A 21,835-nucleotide genomic window follows, 5' to 3' on the forward strand; every position below is an offset into this window, starting at 1 on the left:
GTACAATTTGCTTAATCAACACTGACAGCGCTAACTTATCTATTAACCTTCAATTACTGTAGCATAAAGCAACGTACTTTGCAGATGAAAAAACAATGTAGTTAAGAAAAGCTTAACATAGACCAAAAGTCTGTGTTTATGTACAAATCATAGTTACTGTGCAGTGAACATAAATATTTTACTTTCCTGTTTCCTAGTTTAAGATTCACGTGATTTTCTGCATTGCCGTATATCCGTATTATGGGTTGTTGGTAATCTGTAATGCCGTGCGTCGTTTCACACAACTTATCTCGGCGATTCATACACAGGGATGTTTCTGCTACAGTAAGCACGAAAATGTGCTTGCCGTTTAGCAGCTGAATTTATGATTAATTTATGAAATTGGGCCCACATCTAAAGGCAAGTCATCATTACAGACACAATTAACCTTAATTACCTCAGTTAGCCACGCCCACTTGACAATTTAGATGATAAAGCATTATTGCTATGACGACACTTACTGAGATAGTCCAGCATAGTGCAATTGAGTATAAACAATATGCCAGCAGATGCAAAATCATTGTTTGTTTTACAACAGACTACTGAATATCTTAAATACTTTTTAGTCACGAACCAAACAAAGCTATTTGTCAATCAAACAATGATGTCATTACACAGGAAACATGTATGATGTGTGAATCATTAGCTCTTTTGCTGTTTGTTGTTTTAAGCGAATTCTGCTAATCAGGAATGTAAACAATAGACCGAGACCGGTAAGTCAATATTTTGTAAAATGGATATTATATGTGTGTGTTAATGATTAACTCTGTGTTTTTGTAACTGTGAATGCATTTGTTTTAGGGGGTAATTTATAAAGCATGTGACACTTTGAACAAATATTTCTTGTTAAACAATGATGTGGGACTAGAATGCTCGTAGCAGAAACAGGAATTTTCGAAGAAATCTTGTTGATAAACAACGGGATGTGCTTTGGGTGCCTTAGCAAACGTGTGCAACGACGAGAATCCAAATTTGGTTTAGTTCCTTTAAAGGCAAGTTTGAAGTTCCTTGCAGACATGTACATCTTTAGCTAACGTCTGATAGTTTGGCACCGACGTTTCGGTGCGAATTAAAACAATTTATAATAATATTAATATAGTAATAATGTTTGTGTAGTGCAGCAAGATCCACTTAAAATATGCTCAAGGCAACACGCAGTTAAACATGTATAATATGCCTTTGAACCAAAACCCCCTTTTGAAATCAGCTGTGCATTTTGTTTCCCATTTGTATGCTGGGGGAACACGACCATGAAACATAGAGTTCAAGAAGGGATCAACCAACAGGATCTGCATTCTACGATTGCCTTAAAAGGGATTTCCCCTAAAACTTGCCTAAACCAGTAAAAAATATCGGCACACAGCTATTGATGGTTAACGCCATTTGTGTCAAGTTACCATTGACCCCGCAATATTGTACAACGTTATGATATTAAAGTAATGATCAGTATTAATGTTCACCTACTTCCTGTAAGGCAGACTGTATGTTTGAATGCAGATCCCAAATTAAAGCCTCAAAATAATTACATCAGTTTGTAAATCCGACTACTGTCCTCAAGTACTTTCTAGTTTTCAGTCAAGTACTTCCCCGTTCTGTAAATCAAACCACTGCCACAGTATTGCGTGTACGTTTGTTTTAGGCACAACGTTCAGCTTCCTTGAATGCAAGCCCGTCGTTTTGGTTATGCTTTGGTGTGTCTTACAAATACATGATCGTTGAATGGTGAACACGGTATTGTACAATCCAATACATGTATTGTCCCATTACACGGATGTACAAGTCATGTCAAACACGTAGGCCAAGTGTTGGGTTTTAGATTCGACAACAAATATCAATTTTGTTGCTTCTTGCTTGCAACTTGTGTAAACTACCTATTCATATAATAGACTTGCACTTTGTTCCCTTTGAATACCTGGTCACCAATCAAACCATCCAGATAGTAACTTTATAATCTTAGCTCTTTAACCCCTGTATCAACGATTGCGATAAACTCTGTTATATTTACAATTTCAATCGTTGCTGTTTTATGTTGTACCACAACTAAAAGCACAACTCGTTCGTGTCGTATGTTTTGGGGAAATCCTGCAACAGGAAAATGATTTGGTTCTGCGGTCCTCATTTCAACTGATTTGTTGATTTCAAGGGGACTCTCTACTTCATGAAAAAAAGGAACTATACTATTTGTGTGCAGCTGCTTCCAACTACTGCATTGCCTATAAATCGGCATTACTGTGATCCTGGTAATTTCGTATCCTCTGTCAAACAACAGTGTATGGGTGCACACAACAGGTGAGTTTTTAAAACTGAATTTACAAGACTTATTCCAAGGTTGCTATACATTATAATTATTGACCACATGTGTAAAAACATAAGGTGACAGCTCTTCACAATGTGATTTGTTGAACATATCTAAATTGAGAGATCTCAAAAAGGGCACAACAGATTATTTTGGAAGACCAGTTTTATGATGCCTGTGATCGATATGATGTAACTATGGTGATACTGCTCATCAAAATTAATAAAGTTGCTCACATCAATTCGATCCATATTATCATTTACCAGGACATTCTCAAAGTACGCCAGAATACAAACTACATAATTCTGAAGCATTAATACACAATAAGAATTGCTCTAGAATGCAAGGGTCGTGGGTTCGAATCCCACCCGAGTAACATGCCTGTAATATTTGTTCACATGACTCGGGAGAGTACTGAGCATACAGCGCTAACACACGGCGGTGTATGGGTAAAAACCAAAATTAACATCCTTTCCCCGATGCAAATTTAACATCTCTTATACGAATTGAGATAATGTTGAATGTTATAGACAACCATGGTTCTGTATTAGATTCGAAATGAGACTGAATGAAAAATATCGGAATAGAGAAACAATGGGGACAGTGAAAGTGACATCAGATATAAAAGCAACATACTCCAACAGAAGTGAACGTATTAACACTCAAACTACAAAATAACCGCGTCGCAAAAAGGGGGCTTTACATGTTTTGTGCTCACAGGGAAAAGAGCCCGATGGTGTTATCGGTTTTCTGAGAATGGTGTGCACCGGAGAAAAAACAGTGGCGTAAGTAAACATTTTTATGTGGGTGGGGTGGGAGGTAGAGCTCATAGGCACATGGCTTTGGTCTGAACGACCATAATTGGTACCTTTTTAAAGTTTAATATTGTTTGTTAGGTGAAGAAAGCGGTGTGGCTGCGTGGTCCTTTAAAGGCAGTGGACACTATTGGTAATTACTCAAAATAATTATTGGCATAAAACCTTTCTTGGTGACGAGTAATGGGGAGAGGTTGATGGTATAAAACATTGCTCCCTCTGAAGTGCCATAGTTTTCGAGAAAGAAGTAATTTTCCTCGAATTTGATTTCGAGACCTCAACTTTGGAACTTGAGGTCTCGAAATCAACCATCTAAACGCACACAACTTCGTGTGACAAGGATTATTTTTCTTTCATTATTATCCCGCAACTTAAATGACCAATTGAGCTCAAATTTTCACAGGTTTGTTATTTTATGCATATGTTGAGATACACCAACTGTGAAGGCTAGTCCTTGACAATTACCAACAGTGTCCACTACCTTTATCGGGGGAGGGGATCGTCCAAGTCCCACCGCTGTACACAGTCTATTCATAGCAGTAATTAGATCTTTGCACGTCACACATTGTGGTAACAATAACCAATAGGTAACTATTAAAGCATTCAGATTCTACACAATGCTCATTGGGGTAGAATTTTACCGAGATCGAACTTTACAATCATTACCGCATGGGTTCCGTAACGTGCAAATTACACAATAGAAATTCACAAACCTTAAAATAACTTTGCATTGTCCATTTTTTGTGTTACCTTTGAACAGACTGCCACAGTCCCGTCTCAACAGAAAATGGCAGGACACGGTCAGTTCTTTACCGGACTTTTCCGTAGAAGACGATCCAACACCGTAGCCGGCGAGGCAAGATCCAAGACGACCGCTGCTGAGCAACTGGTCAAGGTACGGCCACAACAAGGAGGAGGGAGTGACAGCAACGGGAGACGGCTGAGCCTCTCGGATCCCACAAGAAGGCGCAACATACCGCCATCCCATACTGGAATGAGTCGTGGGTTGTTAGACAAACTCAAGTAAGTCAACTTACTTTTTGAAGGCACGAATGCTACCATTTTGATACTCCAATTTATAATACATAAGTGCGAGGTCATTATAATGTAATCTCTCTAGAAGCCAAGGGATCCCCAAACGTTATAGCAATGTAATCTTAGACCTCAAGGAACATGTTTAAAGTTAAAGGAAGAAGAATGCCATGTATTATTGATGTAGCTTGGGATTTTTCTTTTTTAATTACCTGTAAACCAAGGGTTCAACAAACGTTCCTAGCACTATAATCCGTAGGTTTGAAGATACAGGTTTAAAGATGACGAAGAAATGCCAGCTTTTGATATGGGAGGAAAACCCCAACGAAAACCCACGTACCCAGTTCAGTCTCCTGAGTTCAGAAAAATCAAGCGACATTCCAGGCTTCGGTCTTGTGTTCGAATCAGGGTCACAGAGGTGACGTTTATATAGGGAATAGATAACCGAGCCAGCCTTAAAGACAGTGGACACTATTGGTAATTGTCAAAGACCAGTCTTCTCACTTGGTGTATCTCAACGTATACATAAAATAACAAACCTGTGAAAATTTGAGCTCAATTGGTCGTCGAAGTTGCGAGATAATAAAGAAAGAAAAGACAACCTTGTCACACGAAGTTGTGTGCTTTCAGATGCAAGTTGATTTCGAGACCTCATCTAAATTTGAGGTCTCGAAATCAAACTCGTGGAAAATTTCTTCTTTCTCGAAAACTACGTTACTTCAGGGAGAGCCGTTTCTCACAGTGTTTTATACCATCAACCTCTCCCCATTACTCGTAATCAACAAAGGTTTGATGATAATAATTATTTTGAGTAATTACCAATAGTGTCCACTGCCTTTAATGGGGTAGACCATTACTATTAAGGTAATCTCTATATCCCAATCAATTGTGATTTTCTTTTTCGGGAAGTAGATTCCAAACATGACACAAATAAGACAGAGGTGCTCTCTCAAGTAGTCTGAGGGCGAGTCTCTTTTATATGGTTTATTTATTTAAAAAAAAAGCCATCGCAGCATACCGCTGAATTGCGACATAATTTACAATCATTAAAAATATTACAATAATTATTAAAAAGCTTTACAATAGAAAATACATAGTGAAAATTTGATAAAAAAATCACAAAAACAAGGGCCTGCCAGAAATGTACAAACAGTTTGACTACATTTACATACATTTAAGACCAGGACATTTAGCAATACATGTGTATATTAAAATGATTTTAGGAGTTCAGGAGCTTGGTGCAAATCTTACGCTGATTTAGAAAGTAAAGTTAAATGAGAGTTGTCGAAGTGAGGAAGGATCAAGTTGGGAGTGAGGCCTTGACTTAGAAATGACGTCACAACTAACATGATTGCTAAGAACATTGTTTACATGTTTACCGATAATGGTCAACATGGGATCTTCTGGCCCGTAGTATGGGGAACCTTCGGGGTAATGGTCAGTAATCAAACACAGGGTAAGCATCAAAATGACAGAGTAGGTACATCGCCTGTTGTGTCCACTGTCTTTAAAGACAGTGGACACTATTGGTAATTGTCAAAGACTGGTCTTCACAGTTGGTGTATCTCAACATATGCCTAAAATAACAAACCTGTGAAAATTTGAGTTCAATCGGTCGTCGAAGTTGCGAGATAATAATGAAAGAAAAAACACCCTTGTTACACGAAGTTGTGTGCTTTCTGATGCTTGATTTCGAGACCTCAGATTCTAAACTTGAGGTGTCGAAATCAAATTCGTGGACAATTACTTCTTTCTCGAAAACTACATTACTTCAGAGGGAGCTGTTTCCCATGTTTTATACTATCAACCTCTCCCCATTACTCATAATCAAGAAAGGTTTAATGATGATAATTATTTTGAGTAATTACCAATAGTGTCCACTGCCTCTAAGTTACCATGATGAGTATCATCATAGTCTGAGTATCCATGATGGTCCTGATGGCTGTGGGAAGAACTTGTGGTGTACATGTATGAAGAAGAAGAAGAACACAATGGCACAGAGCTATTTCACATGCACGAGACTGAATGGTACATGCCCAGTGAGGTAAAAACATACTTTCGCATATATTTACGAGTCATAATAATAATAACAATAATATGAATAATTTTCTGGGTGATGTGATGAACTTCTCACCCACTACTGTGATCTCAGGAGAATGTGTTTACCTGCCGAGGGGGAGATCAATACTGTATATTATTCCAACAAAAATTAAATTGTCAAACAGAAGTCTTGGTGAATCTCAGCATATGACAAGCATTAAATATTAAGTGGCTAGATGGATGGAAGTTGGTAATGTGTTCGAGACGTCCTTCTGACTTCGACTCAATTTATGTCCAAACCCCCAAGTAAATGTATTTTGTTTATATCTGTTTTCTACAAATAAATTCAGTTCGATCAAATCAACAGCATAAACTGAAACAGCTATGCCATTTGTACTGCATGATGTTTCATCAACGATTCAATAACGGCATTAATGAGCATGTTATTGTTGTATGTGCTATAGGCGTTTATAAGAATTATTATTATTATTAGGCCAAAGATCAGCTCGTGGATGGACCAGCCAAAAAAACATAATTTACATTTTTTTTTTTTTTTTTTTTACGTATTTCTCTCTCTCTCTCTGTTTTTCTCTCATTTGTCGCTGTTTGTTTGTTTAATATTTTTTTAAGGGCGAGGGGGGGGGGGGGGGGGGGGGGCTGGCGGTGTCCTGTTAGGCACTAAGGCTCCCTGTTGGCCTCCATTATTAAGTCCATTGGTTTTTTGTTTTCAAGAAACTAGATTTACAAAGATCAAACTGTTAATTTGATGTGAACATTTTCTCGATTTTCTTTTTTAAGTACATTTTTTAAATAACGGTTTGTGTACATTTTTTTTAAAGGGGGAGGGGAGGTATGGAATATAGTCACTCTAATTTAGTTCTGTGAGATCTAGGCAACCAATGGCCTCCTAAAGTAGTAAGGCCTACTCAAGATCGAAAAGATAGAAAAAAAAAAAAAAAAAAAAAAGTTTTTTTTTTTTTTTTTTTTTTTTGAAAAATATGAAAAAATATGGAACGCTTCACGATTTTGCGTGTCATCCTTGCGCCCTGTACCCCCCGATCTTCGCGGTGAAATTGGAACAATAATTGGAACGACGCGACCAATCAGAACCCTGGATTGCGAAATTGGAACGAAATTGGAACATGCAAAAATAGCCCCGATCGGCTGTAAAATGGGCGCTCTATACAACTGCGTGACGTCATCCTTCCTTTCCGATCGTATTATTTTTCTTCAGAAATTCGACTGAATTATCGCCCATAAATCACACATTATAGCCGTAAAGTGAATTTCAACACCCTGAATATTGGTAAGTTTGTGAAATTGTTACATTCAGTAATTTTCGTTGATTTTGGTTGCGTAATTGTGTCTAAAATATGTTATTTTCACGTTCGTAAGCGAGGACGTGTACAAACGAATAGGAAATTTGGGCTGTCATTGGTATAGTTTAACCAGTTTCGTGAAAATATTTGAACACATTTTTTTTGTCAATAAATATCAGTAATTTGTGTAAATTGTATTTTTTTATAACAGTTTATTGTTATTTAGAGCTATTTTGGCACCCTCCTTGCTAAGCCCACTTCAACAATAAATTTATACAGTTGAACAGTGTAAAAATGTGTTGTTAGTGTAAAAATTAATTATTTAATTTTTTTTAAACAAACCAATAAAACAAGTAATTATTTAAACATTTTTTTCTAAAACAATACTGGTACAGTCATGACCAACTATCCTCGTTTTGCCCCCTTCCAACTAGTTGCGATAACAATGAACGTATCGCAATGTTAATGTATAAAATAAACTAAATATTGGCCTAATAATTAACAATACAATGGAGGCATTTATTTGTGGGAGGGCTAGCCTATGTATTATGGTATCTATATGAGAAGGGAGGGGACCAACAAAAAAAAGGTGGCGAGGTACGGTGGAAAAGTAGAAGTGATCTTTCCCCTCCCCGCCCCAATTTTAATTTGTCTGTAAGCCTTCTGCCTTAAAAGTGTCAAGACATAATATTAATAAAAATTAGTGGCAATTCTATTCGCATACGTGGTGCATGGCGCTTCAACATTATTACGTACCCTTGGTCAGTTTACGATTTGCCATTCTTTTCAATGGAAAGACCAAAACAGCTATGTTACATTACTTTTCGTTTGCCCCACACATAAACACAAATTAAACTGAAATTTCTATTTAATTGTCTTTCTTAAATTCTGAATATAGTGTGAAGCAATGTGAACCCGATCCTCAATAGCAGCAGGCTACGCACCATGACCCCACCATGAAGCACGCATGAAGAAGGAGGACGGATTACGTGTGCAGCACCATCAAAGTCTTCAAAATATCAGTTAAGTTTTATGCTAAATTACAGTGGTCAGTTGCTAAGATCAAACTTGTTCTTTATTGATTTTACCACTGTACATGTAGGCAAACTAAATCATGAATTTTTAAAGGTTATAGTTTTGTATAGACGTTATTTCCTAATGCAAGATATAGTTTTTGTCTTTTTCTTTTTAACTATTTTTTGTATAAAGGGGGGGGGGGCTCCTGAGGGACCTAGACAACACCGAATGGTATGTTATATTGTTTTAAACATTTTGGTTTACCCACAATCAATCACTAGGTAAAAAGTAAAAAAGAAATAGTGATCGGTTCAATATGTTTTTCTTTAAGATCTAATGACAACGTGTTGTCATTAATTAATCATTATAGCCTTTGACACAACTTTGCCAGGGTGTAAACATCATTGGCAACTTTTTTTTACTTTAATTTTTGGTTGGTGTGGTAATTAGTTGACAACCACCTAATTTGATGATGACAGTAGACTGGGGCAAAGTTTAATTTGATTTCTTCTCCTGGCACTGAAACAACTTTGTCTTACACTATCCTATTTCTTAACCCGAGCTCGTCCAAATGTACAACCGACTTCTAGTCATTTGAAAATAGTTATCAGAATAGGGCAACAGGATTTGTTTTTCTCTGTAATTTTTCGACTCTGTAATTTAGCCTTGTTGAGATACATAATAAATACTTGAATGCTGCTTTGTAGAAAAGAATGTTTTTGTATAAAGTGTGATTATTTCTAAAGTTTTACATCAAAATGTACTGGTCCCAATTTTATAGCGCAGTTTAACGGTATGAGCAAAGTTTGTGCAAAGGGTGTAAGCGTATTTCACAGGTAGTCCAAGCGAGAAAATTTGGCAGCGATTGTGCGCGTTCACCATGGATTTGCATTGTGACGTAATTGAATTTGGTGCAATAAGTTTTGGAAGATAAACATGCCTTTTTGTTTGCTTACGGTTAGCATCACTTTGAAATGGAATTTGCACAGTTATATAAGCACAGAATCGGCCGTTATGAAGCGCTATGAAATTGGGCCCATGCCAATGTCTCTGAGCTTTAATTTGGTAGATATTTATCAACCATCATGCTTCCAAAGCAGCATATTATAATGAATTTATTTTTATAATGACTTGCTTTAAATAAATTCAAATGTTTCTGAATGACACCTTGAGTTTATGAAATTGTAATGTTTTTAAATTTTTGCTTTTAATCCTTTGATGAGAAAGATAAGACTATTTTTACCTTCATTTACTCTACTCACCTGTTGGGAAAGTTTCCCCTCTGCTTTTTTAACAAGGGCTTGGGACCTTCAAATCCAAGGCATGATTGAAAATAATGTATATTTTAAATTCAGTTTCGAAATGTGTCTGTAAATGTATTCAGACCAAATTTTTTATGAATTTGAGATCTTTTGATCATCTTTTTATAAACACTGAATTTTCAATCATTTTTCCTTGGATTTGGCAGCATTAAAAACTTTTGTTTGTAACACCAGTTACAATGATCCGGCTTGTGGACCCCCAACCAGTTCTGACGTCCTTCGTCCAGCTGTGCCCTGCAACCATCCACATTCGGTCTTTATTTCTTTTTTTCTTGTTTCATGGCCTTCCGCTTGGCCACCATCCTCGCCAGCCATTCCTCAAAGGACTCCTTGGCACTGTTGGCACAGTACCAGCAGCCGTAGTACTGGGTGTGGCTCTCAGATTCACGAGGTTTTTTGCACTGGCCGCAAGTTGTAATTTTTGTGCGTTTAGCATACCTGTTTCTCTTGCGTTGAACACCAGCCTCATCCTCTTGAGCCACACGCCGCCGATAATGCTTTGTGCTGCGTGGTACTGGCTTGGACTCTGACCTTGGATGCTCCTCAGAGGCTGGCTGGACAAGGGGGTGGTCTTCTCGGGTCTGGCCCCCGCCGGCGCCAGGAAATATGACGGTGAACATGGGTGGTGCAGGCTGGTCCGAAGGTGCCGTGTCGGATGTCACTGGTCGGGGCACTGGTCTGGGGGTTGGAACTTGTTTCCGTGGGGCCCGCACGGGTGTTCCCTTTCCAGCAGTGTTTGCCGGATCCTTGAACTGGTGTTGTTGCTCTACACCAGGCACAGTCAATGTGATGGGTCTCTCAAGTGGAGCAGGGAGGGGCTCTGGAGATGTCATCGGGGGCCGTGGAACGCTGATTCCCATCTCCAGTACTCGCCGCTCCCTTGCCTTTGATTTCTCATTGTGCCTGTAATCACAAAAACAGCAGAATAAGAAATTAAGAAATAAGATATAGTTTTAAAAAGCAGACGCTGCATTACAGTATTAATGTAAGTGTAGTCTGAGAATAAAGCTGATACTATAGAATACATACCACTGTATAAGAGTTCGTTGGTTAATCTCCATCAGCTGGATCTGGGTGTGCCTGGTGAGAGTGGCGTTGTCCAGCACCTTGTTTCGGATGTTTCTGTAGGCCAATAATATGAGTGCCCATCGCTGTGTTGTGTGTCCCCTCTCTCGGACCTTCCCCGGAAAGAGGGAACACAGCTTGTCGATGAGGCACTCCATATACCTATTGCTGTCTGGCCAGGTAGCTGGTCCTGTATTTTGGTCCAAGAAACATCTGCAAATAAAAATTTAAGAAAATCAGATATATGTTAGCGTTTAAACCATTTTATTATTTGTCTTTAATGTAAGTTCGTCGTGAGCTGGAGGTAGAAATTGATATTCCTCTATAAACAGTCTAGATTGCAGGCAAGGAGTTCCAAAGAGATGCAGTAGTCCTGTAATTTTTCACGTATTCTGGTTTCTCGCTCATAGATTCTGATCGGAGGAACTAGGTGGGTCAAAGCAACAGCTTTAATAATAATAAATTCCTGACTCTTTTAAGAAAGAAGTATTTAAAATCTCATTCAACTCTTCAGCCAACAAATCAAACAAACAAACAAACAAACAAAACCTGCAATTTTGTTTTAAATTGATACTCCAAGATAGATACCTTGTCTGTCTGACATTCTGGCCATCCCTGGTGCCTGACTGGAAGACGAGCCCTGGTCTCCGCTGGATGGCTGCTGGCTGGATGAGCCCCGGCCTCTGCTGGATGGCTGCTGGCTGGATGAGCCCCGGCCTCCGCTGGATGGCTGTTGGCTGGATGAGCCCCGGCCTCTGCTGGATGGCTGCTGGCTGGATGAGCCCCGGCCTCCGCTGGATGGCTGTTGGCTGGATGAGCCCCGGTCTCCGCTGGATGGCTGCTGGCTGGATGAGCCCCGGTCTCCGCTGGATGGCTGCTGGCCACTGGATGAGCCCCGGCCTCCGCTGGATGGCTGCTGGCTGGATGAGCCCCGGCCTCCGCTGGATGGCTGCTGGCTGGATGAGCCCCGGCCTCCGCTGGATGGCTGCTGGCCACTGGATAGCTGCTGGCTGCCTTGTCTTACAGCGGATGGCTGGTTCTTCTCTGTATTATTAATTATATTGATGTGGCGTTACACCCACAATAAAGTATGGAACAGAAAAATTACTAAAAAGTAGTAGTACATGTACACTTGTAAATAATCAGTCAGGTGAAATGGGAAAAAGTAACATGCAACAATATATTCTAAACATTTTCAATGAGTGCAATTGAAATTGTTTGTAATTTTTTTTCTACAAGATGGTGCTTAAGTGTTAAGGGGTATTGGGCACAGACAAGTTGTTGGTTTGAAGAGACCCATTGACGTTGGTCCATGAAAAGCATTTGGAAATGTTTGTTATGAATGCATATGGTTGGAAAGAGGTTTTTTGAAGTAGAAAACAATGATCCACACAAATATGCCTCAAAATTGTACAGTTTTGCTTTTATTTTGTGAGCTAACATGGTCGGCAATTATGTGGAGTAAAACCCCCACCAAAAATGCTTCAAAAACAATGTCCACAAGTTTTGCAAATCCATCACATACCGAGGGCTCAGTTCGAATGGAGGGCAATTTTGAATGACAATAAAAACAAAGTTTTTTTTTTTCTTGATTTCTTTTTTGTGTGCAGAATTGGTAGGAAAAAAACTTGTCAAAGAGGGCAGAGTTAATACAACAATGCACCCCTCTATTGTGCAGTATGGATGGGGGTTGTAACAATGGAGTCTCACTGGCACCTCCTCTGAATGGGCACCTTCTTTAACAAGTAACACCACTTTTCCTTACCCCAAAATTAACCATTTTCATAGCCTCTCACATTCCAGAAGTATCATAAAACAAATGTATACTAATTTACTGTAAAAGTGAGAATAACCCTTACAAGAAATTCTTAGTATGAAAGGAGAAATAATAAGTTTAAAATGGGATAAAAGTTAAGGCAAAACTTTACCTGTGTGCAGTCAGGGCAGGCAGTAGTTTGAGCTAGCAACACATAGTTTTTGGCCTTATCATACTGCTGTTGCATTATAAAAAGATACATTTAGTTTGACCCAATATATTAACTGTTTCATGATTAATATTACAGTGGAAATGGCTATGCATAACAGTTGATTGTATTTGTGTCAACTTTACCCACCTAGATTCATGGCCCATCATTACTTGATTTTCACTTTGATCTACTAAAGCTACTCCAGAGGCAAGGGCTGCTGCCATGGTCAGATATTTTGTGATTGATATAGCATTCATTAATATAAAATAAAATTAAAATCTGACTTACCCCATCTAATTAAATGGGCAGCTTTTGTGTATGGCAGTGACTCGGTTCGGGCCACACTCCCTGTGTCGGGTTTCTCACACAAGTGAAGTAAAAAACTGGTAGGCTAGGCTCCATAATTTACTCAGGATGGTTTTCATGGAAAAATAAAATATAAAAACATAACATTTAGTCATGGCGATAATGAAGTAAGAACTTAATTTTGCACTTACTTTATCAATTTTATAACTTTAAAACATTATTTTGCAGGCGTTTGGTTATAATGAATGCTTTTTAGTACCCAGGACGTATTAGGTGTGTTAACAAAGAAGGACCACCAGATTTTTTCAATTTTTTACACTTTTTTTTACACTTTTTTACTCTTTCCTAAACAAAATTTAGGAATAAATGTCTATTTATCACTGCTTTACTGTGATTGGCTCAAAGTAAGAGAGGGAAGAAATTTAAATAATTAATGATTAATTCATGAGGTATGCATACATGTCAAAAAAGGGACTAGAAAACTCAATCGGCCATTTCTAAAAACAGTAATATCTTGCCCAAAAATTCACTAAAATGGAAAGAATTGATGTTTTTTCCACTTTTAGCAGCCCAATTATTAATATTTGCGCAAAAAATCCCCAGAGTCTGCGTTTTCGGCTCACAGAGAAGAACGCAATGCAACTTTTGCGCAGGGCCCTGTACCCCCCGATCTTCGCGGTGAAATTGGAACAATAATTGGAACGACGCGACCAATCAGAACCCTGGATTGCGAAATTGGAACGAAATTGGAACATGCAAAAATAGCCCCGATCGGCTGTAAAATGGGCGCTCTATACAACTGCGTGACGTCATCCTTCCTTTCCGATCGTATTATTTTTCTTCAGAAATTCGACTGAATTATCGCCCATAAATCACACATTATAGCCGTAAAGTGAATTTCAACACCCTGAATATTGGTAAGTTTGTGAAATTGTTACATTCAGTAATTTTCGTTGATTTTGGTTGCGTAATTGTGTCTAAAATATGTTATTTTCACGTTCGTAAGCGAGGACGTGTACAAACGAATAGGAAATTTGGGCTGTCATTGGTATAGTTTAACCAGTTTCGTGAAAATATTTGAACACATTTTTTTTGTCAATAAATATCAGTAATTTGTGTAAATTGTATTTTTTTATAACAGTTTATTGTTATTTAGAGCTATTTTGGCACCCTCCTTGCTAAGCCCACTTCAACAATAAATTTATACAGTTGAACAGTGTAAAAATGTGTTGTTAGTGTAAAAATTAATTATTTAATTTTTTTTAAACAAACCAATAAAACAAGTAATTATTTAAACATTTTTTTCTAAAACAATACTGGTACAGTCATGACCAACTATCCTCGTTTTGCCCCCTTCCAACTAGTTGCGATAACAATGAACGTATCGCAATGTTAATGTATAAAATAAACTAAATATTGGCCTAATAATTAACAATACAATGGAGGCATTTATTTGTGGGAGGGCTAGCCTATGTATTATGGTATCTATATGAGAAGGGAGGGGACCAACAAAAAAAAGGTGGCGAGGTACGGTGGAAAAGTAGAAGTGATCTTTCCCCTCCCCGCCCCAATTTTAATTTGTCTGTAAGCCTTCTGCCTTAAAAGTGTCAAGACATAATATTAATAAAAATTAGTGGCAATTCTATTCGCATACGTGGTGCATGGCGCTTCAACATTATTACGTACCCTTGGTCAGTTTACGATTTGCCATTCTTTTCAATGGAAAGACCAAAACAGCTATGTTACATTACTTTTCGTTTGCCCCACACATAAACACAAATTAAACTGAAATTTCTATTTAATTGTCTTTCTTAAATTCTGAATATAGTGTGAAGCAATGTGAACCCGATCCTCAATAGCAGCAGGCTACGCACCATGACCCCACCATGAAGCACGCATGAAGAAGGAGGACGGATTACGTGTGCAGCACCATCAAAGTCTTCAAAATATCAGTTAAGTTTTATGCTAAATTACAGTGGTCAGTTGCTAAGATCAAACTTGTTCTTTATTGATTTTACCACTGTACATGTAGGCAAACTAAATCATGAATTTTTAAAGGTTATAGTTTTGTATAGACGTTATTTCCTAATGCAAGATATAGTTTTTGTCTTTTTCTTTTTAACTATTTTTTGTATAAAGGGGGGGGGGGCTCCTGAGGGACCTAGACAACACCGAATGGTATGTTATATTGTTTTAAACATTTTGGTTTACCCACAATCAATCACTAGGTAAAAAGTAAAAAAGAAATAGTGATCGGTTCAATATGTTTTTCTTTAAGATCTAATGACAACGTGTTGTCATTAATTAATCATTATAGCCTTTGACACAACTTTGCCAGGGTGTAAACATCATTGGCAACTTTTTTTTACTTTAATTTTTGGTTGGTGTGGTAATTAGTTGACAACCACCTAATTTGATGATGACAGTAGACTGGGGCAAAGTTTAATTTGATTTCTTCTCCTGGCACTGAAACAACTTTGTCTTACACTATCCTATTTCTTAACCCGAGCTCGTCCAAATGTACAACCGACTTCTAGTCATTTGAAAATAGTTATCAGAATAGGGCAACAGGATTTGTTTTTCTCTGTAATTTTTCGACTCTGTAATTTAGCCTTGTTGAGATACATAATAAATACTTGAATGCTGCTTTGTAGAAAAGAATGTTTTTGTATAAAGTGTGATTATTTCTAAAGTTTTACATCAAAATGTACTGGTCCCAATTTTATAGCGCAGTTTAACGGTATGAGCAAAGTTTGTGCAAAGGGTGTAAGCGTATTTCACAGGTAGTCCAAGCGAGAAAATTTGGCAGCGATTGTGCGCGTTCACCATGGATTTGCATTGTGACGTAATTGAATTTGGTGCAATAAGTTTTGGAAGATAAACATGCCTTTTTGTTTGCTTACGGTTAGCATCACTTTGAAATGGAATTTGCACAGTTATATAAGCACAGAATCGGCCGTTATGAAGCGCTATGAAATTGGGCCCATGCCAATGTCTCTGAGCTTTAATTTGGTAGATATTTATCAACCATCATGCTTCCAAAGCAGCATATTATAATGAATTTATTTTTATAATGACTTGCTTTAAATAAATTCAAATGTTTCTGAATGACACCTTGAGTTTATGAAATTGTAATGTTTTTAAATTTTTGCTTTTAATCCTTTGATGAGAAAGATAAGACTATTTTTACCTTCATTTACTCTACTCACCTGTTGGGAAAGTTTCCCCTCTGCTTTTTTAACAAGGGCTTGGGACCTTCAAATCCAAGGCATGATTGAAAATAATGTATATTTTAAATTCAGTTTCGAAATGTGTCTGTAAATGTATTCAGACCAAATTTTTTATGAATTTGAGATCTTTTGATCATCTTTTTATAAACACTGAATTTTCAATCATTTTTCCTTGGATTTGGCAGCATTAAAAACTTTTGTTTGTAACACCAGTTACAATGATCCGGCTTGTGGACCCCCAACCAGTTCTGACGTCCTTCGTCCAGCTGTGCCCTGCAACCATCCACATTCGGTCTTTATTTCTTTTTTTCTTGTTTCATGGCCTTCCGCTTGGCCACCATCCTCGCCAGCCATTCCTCAAAGGACTCCTTGGCACTGTTGGCACAGTACCAGCAGCCGTAGTACTGGGTGTGGCTCTCAGATTCACGAGGTTTTTTGCACTGGCCGCAAGTTGTAATTTTTGTGCGTTTAGCATACCTGTTTCTCTTGCGTTGAACACCAGCCTCATCCTCTTGAGCCACACGCCGCCGATAATGCTTTGTGCTGCGTGGTACTGGCTTGGACTCTGACCTTGGATGCTCCTCAGAGGCTGGCTGGACAAGGGGGTGGTCTTCTCGGGTCTGGCCCCCGCCGGCGCCAGGAAATATGACGGTGAACATGGGTGGTGCAGGCTGGTCCGAAGGTGCCGTGTCGGATGTCACTGGTCGGGGCACTGGTCTGGGGGTTGGAACTTGTTTCCGTGGGGCCCGCACGGGTGTTCCCTTTCCAGCAGTGTTTGCCGGATCCTTGAACTGGTGTTGTTGCTCTACACCAGGCACAGTCAATGTGATGGGTCTCTCAAGTGGAGCAGGGAGGGGCTCTGGAGATGTCATCGGGGGCCGTGGAACGCTGATTCCCATCTCCAGTACTCGCCGCTCCCTTGCCTTTGATTTCTCATTGTGCCTGTAATCACAAAAACAGCAGAATAAGAAATTAAGAAATAAGATATAGTTTTAAAAAGCAGACGCTGCATTACAGTATTAATGTAAGTGTAGTCTGAGAATAAAGCTGATACTATAGAATACATACCACTGTATAAGAGTTCGTTGGTTAATCTCCATCAGCTGGATCTGGGTGTGCCTGGTGAGAGTGGCGTTGTCCAGCACCTTGTTTCGGATGTTTCTGTAGGCCAATAATATGAGTGCCCATCGCTGTGTTGTGTGTCCCCTCTCTCGGACCTTCCCCGGAAAGAGGGAACACAGCTTGTCGATGAGGCACTCCATATACCTATTGCTGTCTGGCCAGGTAGCTGGTCCTGTATTTTGGTCCAAGAAACATCTGCAAATAAAAATTTAAGAAAATCAGATATATGTTAGCGTTTAAACCATTTTATTATTTGTCTTTAATGTAAGTTCGTCGTGAGCTGGAGGTAGAAATTGATATTCCTCTATAAACAGTCTAGATTGCAGGCAAGGAGTTCCAAAGAGATGCAGTAGTCCTGTAATTTTTCACGTATTCTGGTTTCTCGCTCATAGATTCTGATCGGAGGAACTAGGTGGGTCAAAGCAACAGCTTTAATAATAATAAATTCCTGACTCTTTTAAGAAAGAAGTATTTAAAATCTCATTCAACTCTTCAGCCAACAAATCAAACAAACAAACAAACAAACAAAACCTGCAATTTTGTTTTAAATTGATACTCCAAGATAGATACCTTGTCTGTCTGACATTCTGGCCATCCCTGGTGCCTGACTGGAAGACGAGCCCTGGTCTCCGCTGGATGGCTGCTGGCTGGATGAGCCCCGGCCTCTGCTGGATGGCTGCTGGCTGGATGAGCCCCGGCCTCCGCTGGATGGCTGTTGGCTGGATGAGCCCCGGCCTCTGCTGGATGGCTGCTGGCTGGATGAGCCCCGGCCTCCGCTGGATGGCTGTTGGCTGGATGAGCCCCGGTCTCCGCTGGATGGCTGCTGGCTGGATGAGCCCCGGTCTCCGCTGGATGGCTGCTGGCCACTGGATGAGCCCCGGCCTCCGCTGGATGGCTGCTGGCTGGATGAGCCCCGGCCTCCGCTGGATGGCTGCTGGCTGGATGAGCCCCGGCCTCCGCTGGATGGCTGCTGGCCACTGGATAGCTGCTGGCTGCCTTGTCTTACAGCGGATGGCTGGTTCTTCTCTGTATTATTAATTATATTGATGTGGCGTTACACCCACAATAAAGTATGGAACAGAAAAATTACTAAAAAGTAGTAGTACATGTACACTTGTAAATAATCAGTCAGGTGAAATGGGAAAAAGTAACATGCAACAATATATTCTAAACATTTTCAATGAGTGCAATTGAAATTGTTTGTAATTTTTTTTCTACAAGATGGTGCTTAAGTGTTAAGGGGTATTGGGCACAGACAAGTTGTTGGTTTGAAGAGACCCATTGACGTTGGTCCATGAAAAGCATTTGGAAATGTTTGTTATGAATGCATATGGTTGGAAAGAGGTTTTTTGAAGTAGAAAACAATGATCCACACAAATATGCCTCAAAATTGTACAGTTTTGCTTTTATTTTGTGAGCTAACATGGTCGGCAATTATGTGGAGTAAAACCCCCACCAAAAATGCTTCAAAAACAATGTCCACAAGTTTTGCAAATCCATCACATACCGAGGGCTCAGTTCGAATGGAGGGCAATTTTGAATGACAATAAAAACAAAGTTTTTTTTTTTCTTGATTTCTTTTTTGTGTGCAGAATTGGTAGGAAAAAAACTTGTCAAAGAGGGCAGAGTTAATACAACAATGCACCCCTCTATTGTGCAGTATGGATGGGGGTTGTAACAATGGAGTCTCACTGGCACCTCCTCTGAATGGGCACCTTCTTTAACAAGTAACACCACTTTTCCTTACCCCAAAATTAACCATTTTCATAGCCTCTCACATTCCAGAAGTATCATAAAACAAATGTATACTAATTTACTGTAAAAGTGAGAATAACCCTTACAAGAAATTCTTAGTATGAAAGGAGAAATAATAAGTTTAAAATGGGATAAAAGTTAAGGCAAAACTTTACCTGTGTGCAGTCAGGGCAGGCAGTAGTTTGAGCTAGCAACACATAGTTTTTGGCCTTATCATACTGCTGTTGCATTATAAAAAGATACATTTAGTTTGACCCAATATATTAACTGTTTCATGATTAATATTACAGTGGAAATGGCTATGCATAACAGTTGATTGTATTTGTGTCAACTTTACCCACCTAGATTCATGGCCCATCATTACTTGATTTTCACTTTGATCTACTAAAGCTACTCCAGAGGCAAGGGCTGCTGCCATGGTCAGATATTTTGTGATTGATATAGCATTCATTAATATAAAATAAAATTAAAATCTGACTTACCCCATCTAATTAAATGGGCAGCTTTTGTGTATGGCAGTGACTCGGTTCGGGCCACACTCCCTGTGTCGGGTTTCTCACACAAGTGAAGTAAAAAACTGGTAGGCTAGGCTCCATAATTTACTCAGGATGGTTTTCATGGAAAAATAAAATATAAAAACATAACATTTAGTCATGGCGATAATGAAGTAAGAACTTAATTTTGCACTTACTTTATCAATTTTATAACTTTAAAACATTATTTTGCAGGCGTTTGGTTATAATGAATGCTTTTTAGTACCCAGGACGTATTAGGTGTGTTAACAAAGAAGGACCACCAGATTTTTTCAATTTTTTACACTTTTTTTTACACTTTTTTACTCTTTCCTAAACAAAATTTAGGAATAAATGTCTATTTATCACTGCTTTACTGTGATTGGCTCAAAGTAAGAGAGGGAAGAAATTTAAATAATTAATGATTAATTCATGAGGTATGCATACATGTCAAAAAAGGGACTAGAAAACTCAATCGGCCATTTCTAAAAACAGTAATATCTTGCCCAAAAATTCACTAAAATGGAAAGAATTGATGTTTTTTCCACTTTTAGCAGCCCAATTATTAATATTTGCGCAAAAAATCCCCAGAGTCTGCGTTTTCGGCTCACAGAGAAGAACGCAATGCAACTTTTGCGCAGGGGCCATGCTAATCTTCTCTGTATCGTTCCAATTTTAGTATATGTGCAGCCGAAGCTAGCACGACTAACTACTTAACACCTCCTAGTTATATAGAGCAGTTAGCTTAGAGTCACCAAATCATTGCTCCGTCTGTACAAAATACACACAACCTTTAAAATAGCCCTAAAAGCTATCCATTAAAACCTTTTTAGTTCAAACTACTCACAGAGATGTACTCTTAACAAATGTTTTTTTAATAATTAATTTATGAGCTTCCTAGGTTGGTAAAATAGTACATTTATGTTACACTATTTGTTGCATTACGTCTAAATCTAACAAACATTCACATTTTGCTTATTACACTGCATGCAGTAGCACAGTCAATGCACACACACACACACACACACACAGCCGGTTGAATGAGGAAACACAAAGGTTATGGCACTAAAGGAAGCTTAACATTATCAATAGCCACCACGCATGCGTTGTGGTTATTCACACATTGTGTGTGTACAGCAGTTTGTGTGCATAATTAAGTACATGCCAACAAACAGCAGTCTGCTGACAGCACGTAGATCTTGCAGAAGCTTGCAGCAGAGTGACTCAGTTGCAGATGAAGGCATCCAGACCACAAAGTCTCTCAATCATGTTAAAGAAAGCATGCATTGAACTCACCTTATGTTGTTGTTAAACTCCTGTCTTACATTTAGGCCAGAGAAGACATTCCTCTTGATTGTAATTCTCTTCTTGAATGCCTTGCCAGGCACTTGTGTATCATTATTGACTGTCAGCCTCTTCTTGATTGCCAGGCACTTGTCTCATCTTGCCTGTCAAGGTGCTTAACATCAGGCATGTTAGCTTTCTGTTGAACTCTGTAGGGTCTCCCATCCAAACCACAACCTCTCTTTGTGCAGATTCACAAGCACAGAGGTATTCTTCTTATCAGTCTCTGCTGAATGGATAGCTGGTGCTTTAACATCAGGCAGGGCTGCTATAATGTTGTCATCACTTCATTTCAGTGTTTAACTGCTTTCTGTTGAACTCTGGGTCTCCCATCCAAACCAAAACCTCGTGTGCAGACTCAAGCACAGAGGTATTCCTCTTAACTCTTCATTTTACACCATGTCTACTTGTTGTCATGTACAAAGAATAAGACAGCAATCATTATTGAAAGTCTGAATTCACAATTCAGACTTATTCTTTACTTACTCTTACCTTAAGAGATGTGAGCTTGTCTGTATCTCTGAAGACTCTGTGTTTGTATCAAATAAGGTGATAAAGACAAAGACGAAGGCTGTTCCAAGAAAGGAAGATTTCTTACATGTTTTTACATGTAAACACTTCTCTTGCTCTGAGTTTTCCAAAAGTTTTCTGAAA

The 21,835-nt window shown here is 38.8% G+C and overlaps 1 protein-coding gene, 2 long non-coding RNA genes and 1 other non-coding gene across 4 annotated transcripts in view; 1 reads left to right on the top strand and 3 right to left on the bottom strand.

Annotated features, from left to right (window-relative positions):
* Window positions 1-657: 657 nt before the first annotated feature.
* Window positions 658-21,835, top strand: part of LOC139946102 (PP2C-like domain-containing protein CG9801) — a 37,196-nt gene continuing 16,018 nt past the window's right edge. The window contains exons 1-3 of the mRNA XM_071943705.1: window positions 658-752; window positions 2,183-2,328; window positions 3,911-4,173. Of these exons, the coding sequence (XP_071799806.1) occupies window positions 3,938-4,173 (236 nt within the window). The 5' untranslated portion in view covers window positions 658-752; window positions 2,183-2,328; window positions 3,911-3,937. The remainder of the gene's footprint in view (window positions 753-2,182; window positions 2,329-3,910; window positions 4,174-21,835) is intronic.
* LOC139946120 (uncharacterized) lies at window positions 11,845-13,859 on the bottom strand. The gene is made up of 3 exons (XR_011787208.1): window positions 13,201-13,859; window positions 12,874-12,939; window positions 11,845-11,989 (listed from the first exon to the last, which is right to left on the bottom strand). It is a non-coding gene; the product is annotated as an uncharacterized lncRNA (long non-coding RNA).
* On the bottom strand, window positions 18,452-20,466 carry LOC139946371 (uncharacterized). The gene is made up of 3 exons (XR_011787232.1): window positions 19,808-20,466; window positions 19,481-19,546; window positions 18,452-18,596 (listed from the first exon to the last, which is right to left on the bottom strand). It is a non-coding gene; the product is annotated as an uncharacterized lncRNA (long non-coding RNA).
* Window positions 20,471-20,540, bottom strand: LOC139946622 (U6 spliceosomal RNA). Its single transcript, XR_011787281.1, has one exon. It is a non-coding gene; the product is annotated as a U6 spliceosomal RNA (small nuclear RNA).

This window comes from Asterias amurensis, chromosome 13 (genome assembly GCF_032118995.1).
Source record: "Asterias amurensis chromosome 13, ASM3211899v1".
NCBI lineage: Eukaryota > Metazoa > Echinodermata > Asteroidea > Forcipulatida > Asteriidae > Asterias > Asterias amurensis.